Below are 12,289 nucleotides of genomic sequence, written 5' to 3' on the forward strand. Positions count from 1 at the left end.
CGGGGCAGGCGGAGCGGGCGGTGGCGCTGAGCTCGCAGTGTGGCCCGAGCTTCCCAGCGTCCGTGCCCGCCGTCCCCGTGGCGCCATGGCCGCGTCCGCCCTCCCGCCCCGGCCGCTGCTCCTGCTGCCGCTGCTGCCGCTGCTGCTGCTGAGCGCTCGCCCCGCACGCGCCGACAGTAAGGTACGCGCGCCCCTCGAACCCGCGCGGCTCGACGGGGAGCGGGGCGCGAGGGGGCGCTGTGGCGGGGGTGCGGCCCGGGAAGGGACCCGGGGCCGGGGTGGAGGAGCCGGGAGCGGGAAAGACCGGACCTGAGACTTAGCACGGAAGCCGCCTGGGCAGGGGCCGGGAGAGAGGAGCGCGTGGGGGAAGAAACGCTGGAAATGTAGGGATGCTCCGGACGGGGCCTCAGGAAGGGGCGCTGGGACCGGGTCCGATTCCCGGAGGGGCCGGGGGATTCCCCAGAGTGCTGGCCAGACTCTGGGTTCGTGGGGGGAAGCCCCTGGCAACTGTTACCCAGAGACTCCCAGGCTTGCAGCAGGCCTGCGCCACGGCTTTCAGGGCCGGCTGGGGACTCGGAGTCCCCTCTGCCCCACGAATGCAGCGGGGTTGGCCACTCGCCGGGCCTCTGATGTTCTTGCCAGGGACCGGCACCCCCTGGAGGACTAGGTAGCTCCAGAAGTGACCTGAGCTGTTCTCTGCCGTGGCTAAGAGAATCTGCTCTGGTGTCAAGCCGACCTGGATTCAATCACACATCCGCTTCTCGGCCGGTGCCATCACCTCTCTGAGCCTCCGTCTATTCACCTGTAGATACAGGAAGAATCCTGGGACCCACTCCCTGCAGTTGATGATCTCTAGATTCGGTGTGGTCATGCCTGTAAAATACTTAGCACCACAGCACTTGGGGTGTTCTGGAAGTAACTCCCTGATGGCAAGGTGCGGTGGCTCACACCTGTAATCCCAGCACTGTGGGAGGCCGAGGCAGGTAGATCACTTGAGGTCAGGAATTCAGGACCAGCCTGGCCAATATGGTGAAACCCGGTAGCCAGCCTGGTGGCACACGCCTGTAGTTCCAGTTACTCTAAATAACTCTAGTAAAAATACAAAAATTAGCTGGGCACGGTGGCAGGCACCTTTTATCCCAGCTACTGGGGAGGCTGAGGCAGGAGAATCACTTGAACCCAGGTGGCGGAGTTTGCAGTGAGACGAGATTTTGCCACTGCACTCCAGTCTGGACAACAGAGCAATACTCTGTCTCAAAAAAAAAAAGGAAATGACTCCCTGAAGACAGGTCTCGGGGACAGTGAGGAGCAGGATGAGAGCCCTGGTCACAGGGCATGAGGGAAAAAGAGTGGATTCTTCTGATATCTCTGCAGCCTCTTTCCTAGCAGAACGTGTGTGTCCTGCCCATGGGCAGATAAAAGACAGAAGCCAGTAGCCACATGGTGAGTATATGAGCAGTGGGCACTGGCCAACCCTCAGTCTGATTCAGCTCAGGTTATGAAAGCAGCCATGTGCAATGCTGGCCATGTACTCCAGAGACAAGGAGGGAATGAGTATTGTTTCACTTTACAGGTGGGAAGGTGAGGGTGTTTAGAGAGGCAGCTGGCTTATGGTCTGGACTTCTTCCTCTGCTATTGTTTTGCTGTGTAACCTTGGGCAAATCACTGTCTGTCTCTGGGCTTCAGTTTCTTCATCTGAGAAATGTCTCCCCAACCTTCCTTCCATATGGGGCCCTCTGGGATTACCTGATCTGGCTCAGGTACGAGGACAAGTGAGCAGAAAATCCCAGATAACCAGATTGGTGCCTTGTCACCGCTGGGATCTCTAGCTGGGAGGGATATTTGGTCTTGGGCATCCTCTGTGCAAAGAGCTGTAGAGCTTGTGGGGGAGGGCTCACATTCAAAACAAAGCAAAGACAAAGAAAACCCAACACCCTGTTTATGTAGTGAGTCAGCCAAACACTTGCTAGATTGTGTGTGTGTTTGGTGGGGTGGGGGGTGTAGTGTTTAACTGTCCCCAGACAAGCTGGGGCTGGTGGGGTGGAGAGGCACAACCTAGAGCTCGGAGGGTGAACAGCTGGGGGACTCAGCACAGCCCTCCCCCAGACACCTCCCACCCCCACACCACTGCAGCCAGCTGGGAAAAATAAAAATCAAGTGATGGGTGAATTTACTCTGCATTCCTTAGCTCAGCCAGACTCCTGCTGGCTCTGCAGAGAGAGCTGTTTTCATTATCACCCGCTCCCTCCCCCTGTCACGCCCCCTCCCTTCCTCTCCAAGCTCATTCTGTTTTCCCTGGGGTGGAGGATGAGCCCTTCAGAGAGCCAGCCTGGGACCTGAAGTCAATGTAGGGCCCCAAAGGGTTAATTGGCCCCTCCTCAGGCTTCCTGTTCCTGGGGACTCCAGTCTTCCCTCTGGCCCAGTACATTCAGGGATCCAGGGCAGCTCACCCCAAGGACTCTGTTGGTCTCCTTGGCCAGCTCCTTGCTCTCAACGTGTGTTCATTTCATGTTTATAACTAGGTCTCTCCTAAACTGGATTTTGAGTTTCCATCTAAGGAAGTGCTTTCTCAGGGCTGGGAGTAGGAGGGGGACCCCACAGCTTCCCTGGTATTTCCGAAGGGCTGCCCAGCACAGAGATTGGAATGGACAGACAGGTAACCACATGACACCCAGGCAGGGCACCACAGACTTCTGGGAGGCTGCTTCTTGCTGTGCGTTCTTAGAATGTGGCCGAGAATTTTCCATCTCTACCTCAGTTTCCCCATCAGTGAAAAGGTTACTGGTGCCTCACTTCCTCCAGTATCAAGGGGTGGGAAGAAGGTCTTTGGTCAGCCTGCTGATCGGGGGCCCAAGGTCAGAGGGAAGGCCAAGGGTGTGGGAGCACAGCCAGGGGAGCAAGAGGGGCTACAGCAGGCAGGCGGTGGTGTCCAGGGCTGGATCAGTTGTTCCAGGCCAGGCCAGTCCCGGGAGTTTAGGTGTTACTTTGCCTCCACTCCGGGAGTTTCCGCCTGTGGGTGTAATTGGAAACAGGCTCTCGGGCAGGCGAGGGCTACATAGTGATGGAGTCCTCCTACACATCACGACTGTGAGGCCAGGCCAAGCCCCACTGGGTCTCTCTGCAAGGTGGGTCTCAAACCAACACTCCTTTTGGCTGGGGCATCTGGAGCAGAGCCCTGAGGAGCATGGTGTGTGCCAGGCCATGTGCCAAGCACTTACATGCAGAATCTTACACATCCCTTCTGCCAGCACTGTGAGGCTTCAGCGGCCCCTCCGCATTTGATGGTCTTGAACACTGAGGCTCAAAAGAGTCGAACTGGGGGTTGTTCAAAAACCCTGGACAGTGGGAGCCTGAGTAGTTGGAACTCTGGAGCCTCTAGGAAGCATCCAGGTAGCCTGGGGAGCCAGAAAGCCTCTGAATCATAGGGTTGGAGGAGGGCCCAGGCACCCCGGCTCCCAGGTACACCCCCAGGCAATGCTGAGGCATGGCCCCCAGTCAAGAACTCTTCCAGGTAATAGGGATCCATGGAGGTTTGTGGAGCAAAAGTAACGTAGATTACCGAAGAGGAGCTTTTGGGAGATTCAAATAGAGGAAGCCACTATATTGTCCAGGCAGCAGTTAATGTGGCCTCAACTTAGGCTGTGGCTGTAGAGCGGAGAGCAGGAGGCAAAGGTCAGAGATATTTAGGATGAAAGGTCAGAACAAAACGACTGTCCAGGGTAAGAGGGAGGCTCAGAGATCCAGGCTAGGCAAGAGGGTAGGTGGACACGGGGCTGGGAGAAGACACTGGGCCTGGTCTTGCATGGATTGAGTTTGGGGTACCTCTGGGCATCCAAGGGGAGGTGCCCAAGTCGCACTGTGCTCTCAGGGAGGTTGACACAAGTTGGCCAGGCATGGTGGCTCATGCCTATAATCCCAGCACTTTGGGAGGCTGAGGCAGGCGGATCACCTGAGGTCAGGAGTTTGAGACCAGCCTGGCCAACATGGTGAAACCCCATCTCTACTAAAAATAAAAGAATTAGGCACGCTGGCATGCACCTGTAATCCCAGCTACTCGGGAGGCTGAGGCAAGAGAATCGCTTGAACCCGGGAGAACGAGGTTGCAGTGAGCTGAGATCGCGCCATTACACTCCAGCCTGGGCAACACAGCAAGAATCCGTCTCAAAAAAAAAAAAAGAAAAAGAAAAGATGACACAAGTTGAGCCTGTTTGGTTGCTGGAACATTTCACAGCTTGAATGCCCTCTCCTCCGCTCTAGCCAGAGTCATCCATCTCTCCGCAGAAAAATGTTGAATACACCTTCATCTCACCGTGGAATTTCCTTGCAAATACCTGGGTACTTTTTAAAGCACAAACCACTCCTAGTTCTGGGGACTTTGGCATCCGTGTGTGCTGAGCAAGGCTACAGGGAGAGATGAGGGGCGAGGCAGGTACTTTCCTGCTTGGCACAACTCCAGCCTTCATGGCAAGGGCAGGGTGGGCTGGGCCCAGCAGGAGCCCCGGGTTCTACACCCCCCAGGGCCCCCTCTGTAGAGACTCATCTGTTCCAGCTCAGTTGCTCAAGAGAAGCCCCTGCCTGGTGACTGTGGGTAGGCATGGGAGGAGCAACATGTAAGCCAAGTTTTGGAGTCAGGCCATGCTGTACGGCCCTGGGCAAGCCCCTAGTCTTTTCTGATGCTCAGCTTTCTCCTCTCTAAGATGGGGTTATGATGAGAGCACAGAGAGGTAGAAAATAATGAGCAAATGGCAGGGAGTGTTATCAGAAGTGATTTTTGATGGCAGGTACCCCTTAGAGAGCAGCTGTTCTGTGCCAGGTTCCATGCCAAGGCCCTGCATGCATTGTCTCTGTTCAGACTCACCATGAGCTTATGACCAAGGGACTGTGGTTCTCCCATTTTACAGAGGAGGAAGCTGAGGCTCAGAGGGGTCAAGGCCAAGCAGGGAGGAGGTGTGGGAGCTGGGACTTGAGCTTGGGTCTGGCTCTTCCCCCTGGTGCTCTGCTGCTCTCCAGCCAAGCACTGGATGTTGCAGTCACAGGAAGGGGAACGCTGCCTGGGTGCCTCGCAGCCAGCACTGGGAGCACAGGCCTTATTCCAACTCCTGGCCCATGTCAGAGCCTTGGCTGCCCCCATCAGGAGGTAGCACCTCATCTGAGGAGGGAAGTAATGTCACAGTCCAATGTGGAGGCAGCTGCTGGTACGGGTGGGTGTTGGGAGTATGGGTGGCTCCCCAGGAGGAGGCTTCCCTGGCCTGGCCACACGGAACACACCCACATCTACCTGCTAGGCTCTTGACCCCATCTGGAGGAGTGGGTAGAGTGGCAAGGAGTCCCAGCACAGCAGGGAAGGGAACCCAGGAGTCTTGAAGGACAGGCAGAGTTAGGGCGCTAACAGAGGCCAAGGAATGTACAGGACGCTGAGCCTGACTGTCGGTGTTCACAGGCAGAGAGGATATGGCCCAGAGTACACTTCACCTACTGAGACCCAAGGCACAGCCTCCACCCAGAGCCACCCTCCTCCCACCCTTCCCACCTCTCACTTTCCCCTGCGCCTCCACAGGCTGCAGAAAAAGCAGTGGGGGCAGGCACAGTAGCTCATGCTGGTAATGCCAGCACTTTGGGAGGCTGAGGTGGGAGGATCGCTTGAGCCCAGGAGTTTGGGACCAGCCTGACCAACATGGTGAAACCCCATCTTTACAAAATATACAAAATTAGCTGGACGTGGTAGCAAATGCCTGTAGTCTCAGCTACTTGGGAGGCTGAGGCGGGAGGATCACCTAATCCCAGGAGGTCAAGGCTGCAGTGAGCTGTGATGAGGCCACTGTACTCCAGCCTGGGTAGCAGAGCAAGACCCTGTCTCAAAATAATAATAATAATAATAGTGCATGCTTAAGATGCACTCAATATGTGCTGGGCCCTGTTCTTTACTTGTATCAACCCATTTAATCTTTCTAACAACCTCATGATTCCGAAGCACATTTTACAGATGAGGAAACAGACACAGAAATACTAAGTTGCCTACAATCTCATTGAGGCTCCAGATGCCATACTGTTAACCTTGTGCGCTAGCATGTTTGCAAAATGCAGGCTCATTTATCCAACAGATATTTACAGAGCACCTACTGCAGGCCAGGCAAGCACTATTATGAAAACATAGGAGGAAACTAGACAAAGTCCCTCCCACTAATGATACCTGTGGCATGGGAGAGACAGAATGAACACAAAAACAGGTCTCATATTTCAGGTGGTAATAGATGCAATAAAGAAAACCAGGCCACTAAATGAAGGGATAAAGAGTAACAGGAGGCGGACAGTCAGGGCAGGCTTCTCAGAGGAGGTGACGTGTGAGCAGAGAACTAAGTGATATAAGGGAGTGAGCCATGGAAATCTCAGGGGTTAGGAGTTTCTGGGGAGGGTATGACATATGCAAAAACCCTGAGGCTGGAGTGGAGAGAGTCACTGAAAGAGAAGGGCAATAAGGAGCAGTTCAAGGGAGAGTATTGACTCACAGGAGCCTTGAAGGCCATGATAAAGGCTTTGAAGGTCACAACACCTCCCTAACACACACACACAGAGGTAGTTTTTTTCTTCTTCTTCTTTTTCTTCCTGAAATAGAGTCTTGGTCTGTTTCCCAGGCTAGAGTGCAGTGGCACGATGTCCACTCACTGCAATCTCCGCCTCCTGGGTTCAAGCGATTCTCTTGCCTCCCGAGTAGCTGGGACTGCAGGCACCCGCCACCACACTCACCTAATTTTTGTATGTTTAGTAGAGATGAGAGTTCACTATGTTGGCCAGGCTGGCCTTGAACTCCTGACCTCAGGTGATCCACCTGCCTCGGCCTCCCAAAGTGCTGGGATTACAGGCGTGGGTCACTGCTCCCAGCCAGAGGTGTTATTTAAAAGTATAATGCATGTGAAACCTGGGATGTAGGTACCCAATAAAAGGTCTTCATAATTTTTATCATAGTAAAACAAACATAACAAAAATTATCTTTTTTTTTGAGACGGAGTTTTGCTCTTGTTACCCAGGCTGGAGTGCAATGGCGCGATCTCGGCTCACCGCAACCTCCGCTTCCTGGGTTCAGGCAATTCTCCTGCCTCAGCCTCCTGAGTAGCTGGGATTACAGGCACGTGCCACCATGCCCAGCTAATTTTTTGTACTTTTAGTAGAGACGGGGTTTCACCATGTTGACCAGGATGGTCTCGATCTCTCGACCTCGTGATCCACCCGCCTCGGCCTCCCAAAGTGCTGGGATTACAGGCTTGAGCCACCGCGCCCGGCCAAAAATTATCATTTTTAAGTATACACTTCAGTGGCATTAGTATATTCACAGTATCATGCAACCATCACTATTATCTATTAATAGTTCCAGAACATCTCTGTCACCCCAAAAGGAAACCCATGCCTGTTAAGCAGCACTCCCCATTTCCCTCTCCCTCAAGCTCCGGGAAGCCTCCAATCTGTTTGCTGTCTCTATGGACTTGTTTCTCCTGGATACAGCGTTTCATATCAACAGAATCATACAATATGTGGCCTTCTGTGTCAGGCTTCTCTCACTTAACATACTATTTCAAGATTTGTCCATGTTGTACCACGAATCAGTACTGCATTCCTTTTTTTTTTTTTTTTTTTTTGAGACAGAGTCTCACTCTGTCGCCCAGGCTGGAGTGCGGTGGCGCAATCTCGGCTCACTGCAACCTCTGCCTCCCGGGTTCAAGCGTTCCTCCTGTCTCAGCCTCCCAGATAGCTGGGATTACAGGCATGTGCCACCACAGCACCTAATTTTTGTATTTTTAGTAGAGATGTGGTTTCACCATGTTGGCCAGGCTGGTCTTGAACTCCTGACCTCAAGTGATCTGCCCACCTGAGCCTCCCAAAGTGCTGGGATTACAGGCATGAGCCACCGTGCCCAGCCCTACATTCCTTTTTGTGGCTGTATAATATTTCTCTATTCAGCTGATGCACGTTTGGGTTGTTTCTACCTCGTGGCTACTTCGAATAATGCTGCTATGCACATTCACTTCCAAGTCTTTGTTTGGATACCCATTTTCCATTCTCTTGGGTATATAATATAATCCTGCAGGAATAGGATTACTGGGTCTTCTGGGAATTTTATGTTTAACTTATTGAGGAATCTCCAAACTTTTTCATAGGGCCATTAATATTTAAATTGCCGAGCCAGGTGAGGCTGCTCATATTGTAATCCCAGAACTTGCTTTATTGCCCAGGCAGGAGGATCACTTGTGGCCAGGAGTTCAAGACCAGCCTGGGCAACATAGTGAAACCACATCTCTACAAAAAAATTAAAAACTAGCTGAGTGTGGTGTCATGCACATATAATCTCAGCTACCTGGGAGGCTGATGCGGGAGGATTGCTTGAGCCAGGAGTTTGAGGTTACAGTGAGCTATAATCCCGCCACATTGTTCCAACCTGGGCAAAACAGCAAGACAAGACCCTCTCTCTACAAAAAAAAGCAAGTCAAAACAAAAAGATGGCATGGTGGCTCATGCCTGTAATCCTAGCACTTTGGGAAATGGAAGAGGGAGATCACTTGAGCCCAGGAGTTCAAGACTAGCCTGAAAAACCCCATCTTTACAAAATTATATGGGCGTGGTGGTGCATGCCTGTAGTCCCAGCTACTAGGGAGGCTAAGGTGGGAGGGTCACTTGAGCCTGGGAGGTCAAGGCTGCAGTGAGCCATGATCAGACCACTGCACTCCAGCCTGGGCAATAGAGAGAGACCCTGTCTGGCCGGGCGCGGTGGCTCAAGCCTGTAATCCCAGCTCTTTGGGAGGCTGAGGCGGGTGGATCACGAGGTCGAGAGATCGAGACCATCCTGGTCAACATGGTGAAACCCCGTCTCTACTAAAAATACAAAAAAAAAAAAAAAAAAAACTAGCTGGGCGTGGTGGCGCGTGCCTGTAATCCCAGCTACTTAGGAGGTTGAGGCAGGAGAATTGCCTGAGCCCAGGAGGCGGAGGTTGCGGTGAGCCGAGATCGCGCCATTGCACTCCAGCCTGGGTAACAAGAGTGAAACTCCATCTCAAAAAAAAAAAAAGAGAGACCCTGTCTTTAAAAATACGCACACACAGGCCGGGCACGGTGGCTCAAGCCTGTAATCCCAGCACTTTGGGAGGCCGAGGCGGGTGGATCACGAGGTCAAGAGAGCGAGACCATCCTGGTCAACAAGGTGAAACCCCGTCTCTACTAAATATGCAAAAAATTAGCTGGGCATAGTGATGCGTGCCTGTAATCCCAGCTACTCAGGAGGCTGAGACAGGAGAATTGCCTGAACCCAGGAGGCGGAGGTTGCGGTGAGCCGAGATCACGCCATTGCACTCCAGCCTGGGTAACAAGAGCGAAACTCCGTATCAAAAAAAAAAAAAATACACACACACACACACACACACGCACGCATACACACACGCACACACACAGCTATTATAAGGCCTCCACCACCTCTAATTACACCCCCTCCCACCCACCAAACACCCTCATCCAAGGGCTGGCTGGCTAGCTGGCTTCTGCCATCTCTCCAGTCCTCCCTGCCAAAGGACTGCCCAGTAACTCACTGGAGCCCCCTTGCCACTCCCGACAGGTGTTTGGGGACCTGGACCAGGTGAGGATGACCTCGGAGGGCTCTGACTGCCGCTGCAAGTGCATCATGCGGCCCCTGAGCAAGGACGCGTGCAGCCGGGTGCGCAGCGGGCGGGCACGCGTGGAGGATTTCTACACGGTGGAGACCGTGAGCTCGGGCACTGACTGCCGCTGCTCCTGTACTGCACCTCCCTCCTCGCTCAACCCCTGTGAGAACGAGTGGAAGATGGAGAAACTCAAAAAACAGGCACCCGAGCTCCTCAAGGTAGATATGGTGGGGTGATGGAGGGAGTAAGGGCCGATCATGAGCTGGAGCCTGCTGTCCTGCCAATGAAAATTCCACACACTCGGTGAGGCAGGTGCTGTGACCACCCCATTTCACAGATAAGGAAGCTGAGGCTCCCTGAGGGGAAGCCACTTCTTACCAGTGACAGAGACAGGATTCATCTGCTAGTTTACTACCTATTCCAGTATCCTGTATTTTACCCAAACCAATTCAACCGTCGGCACCTAGCTGTATTTTAAATTTAAATTTTGTGGCAGTACTTTGTTTTGATTTTATTTTGTTTTTTATTTATTTTTGAGACAGAGTCTCACTCTGTTGCCCAGTCTGGAATGAAGTGGCACGATCTCAGCTCACTGCTACCTCTGCCCACCCCACTCCCACCAAGGGGTTCAAGCGATTCTCCTGCCTCAGCCTTCCGAGTGGCTGGGACTACAGGTGCCAACCACCACACCTGGCTAACTGTTTTTGTATTTTCAGTAGAGATGGGGTTTCATCATATTGGGCAGGCTGATCTTGAACTCCTGACCTCAAGTGACCCACCTACCTTGGCCTCCCAAAGTGCTGGGATTACAAGTGTGACCCACCGTGCCTGGCCTTCTCTGAGTTCTTTTTGTTTTTTTCTTCTTGAGACTTGCTCTGTCTCCCAGGCTGGAGTGCAGTGGTGCGATTTCGGCTCACTGTAACCTCCACATCCCGAATTAAGGTGGTTCTCCTGCCTCAGCCTCCTGAGTAGCTGGGACTACAGGTGCCAACCACCACACCCAGCTAATTTTTTTTTTTTTTTTTTTTTTTTTTTTTTTGCTATTTTTAGTAGAGATGGGGCCAGGTTGGTCTCGAACTACTGACCTTGTGTTCCACCCGCCTCGGCCTCCCAAAGTGCTGGTATTATAGGCAAGAGCCACCACGCCTGGCCTTCTCTGAGTTCTGAAACCATTCTGTGCAATACAGGATCATCTCCTCATGGGGAGGTGAGAAAACTGAGGTTGATAGAAGTTAGGTAACTTACCCAACCTCACATAATGACAGACAGCCTCCAATCTATGCCATACTTTTGTGCAAATTAGAAACCCTCGGCCGGGCGTGGTGGCTCACACCCGTAATCCCAGCACTTTGGGAGGCCAAGGCAGGTGGGTCACCTGAGGTCAGGAGTTTGACACCAGCCTGGCCAACATGGTGAATCCCTGTCTCTACTAAAAATATAAACAAGTATCTAGGTGTGGTAGCAGGTACCTATAATCCCAGCTACTCAGAAAGCCAAGGCAGAGTTGCTTGAACCTGGGAGGCAGACGTTGCAGTAAGCTAAGATTGTGCCACTGCACTCCAGCCTGGACAGCAGAGTGAGACTCAGTCTCAAAAAAAAAAAAAAAAAAAAAAAAGGCTTGGCATAGTGGCTCATGCCTGTAATCCCAGCACTTTGGGAGGCCGAGGCGGGTAGATCACGAGGTCTAGTGATCGAGCCCATCCTGGTCAACATGGTAAAACCCCACCCACCTCTATTAAAAATACAAAAATTAGCTGGGTATGGTGGTGCATGCTGTAGTCCCAGCTACTCAGGAGGCTGAGACAGGAGAATTGCTTAAACCCAGGAGGCGGAGGTTGCGGTGAGCCAAGATCGCGCCATTGCACTCCAGCCTGGGCAACGAGAGTAAAATTCCATCTCAAAAAAAAACAAAAAAAGAAAACAAGAAACCCTCAGCACCCCCACAGGAAGGTAAGAAGAGGCACTACCTCTGAGCAACACACACCCATACCGGGGCCCCCAGCAGGACCCATGCCTTGGTCTCAAAAAAAAAAAAAAAAAAAAAAAAAAACCAAGAAACCCTCAGCCCCCCCTAGGAAGATGAGAAGAGGCACCACCTCTGGGCAAAACATCCCCATACAAGGGCCCCCGCACAAGGACCCAAGGCTTGGTCAGACATGTCTGGGATAGATCTCAGTCCCCACAGCCGGTGGGCACCTTCATGCCATTTGTACTATGCTCAGCTGGGTGCTGGGTGGGTCTGGTGGAGCCAAGATTTGAACCTAGGTCCTGGGTGTCCAGAGCATGAGTTCTAAACCGCCTTGCTTTCCTGTCTTCCTTTTTGTAAAGAACCAGATTGTTTGGTGTCTTTTTGTTTTGGGGTTTTTTGTTTGTTTGTTTTTGTTTTGAGGCAGGGTCTTGCTCTGTTACCCAGGCTGGAGTGCAGTGGTGCAAACACAGCTCACTGCACCAGGCTCAGCTAATTTAAAAAATATTTTGTAGAGGTGGAGTCGTGCTGTGTTGTTCAGGCTGATCTCAAACTCCTGGGCTCGGGCAATTCTTCCCACCTCAGCCTCCCAAAATGCTGGCGTTACGGGAGTGAGCAACTGCACCTTTCCAGTTTGGTGTCTTTTGAAAATACGTTTTTCTTTTATAACTTCTCCCAAACC

The 12,289-nt window shown here is 52.5% G+C and overlaps 1 protein-coding gene across 2 annotated transcripts in view; it reads left to right on the forward strand.

Moving 5' to 3' along the window:
* Positions 1-4: 4 nt before the first annotated feature.
* The window catches only part of OLFML2A (olfactomedin like 2A), a 37,673-nt gene continuing 25,388 nt past the window's right edge, over positions 5-12,289 (forward strand). The window contains exons 1-2 of one of the 2 annotated variants that reach the window (XM_039475253.2): positions 5-181; positions 9,596-9,859. In XM_039475253.2, coding sequence (XP_039331187.1) covers positions 86-181; positions 9,596-9,859 — 360 coding nt within the window. In that variant the 5' untranslated portion in view covers positions 5-85. The remainder of the gene's footprint in view (positions 182-9,595; positions 9,860-12,289) is intronic. The other variant, XM_039475254.2, reaches the window with a different exon arrangement.

The sequence above is a fragment of the Saimiri boliviensis genome, chromosome 2 (genome assembly GCF_048565385.1).
Source record: "Saimiri boliviensis isolate mSaiBol1 chromosome 2, mSaiBol1.pri, whole genome shotgun sequence".
Taxonomy (NCBI): Eukaryota; Metazoa; Chordata; class Mammalia; order Primates; family Cebidae; genus Saimiri; species Saimiri boliviensis.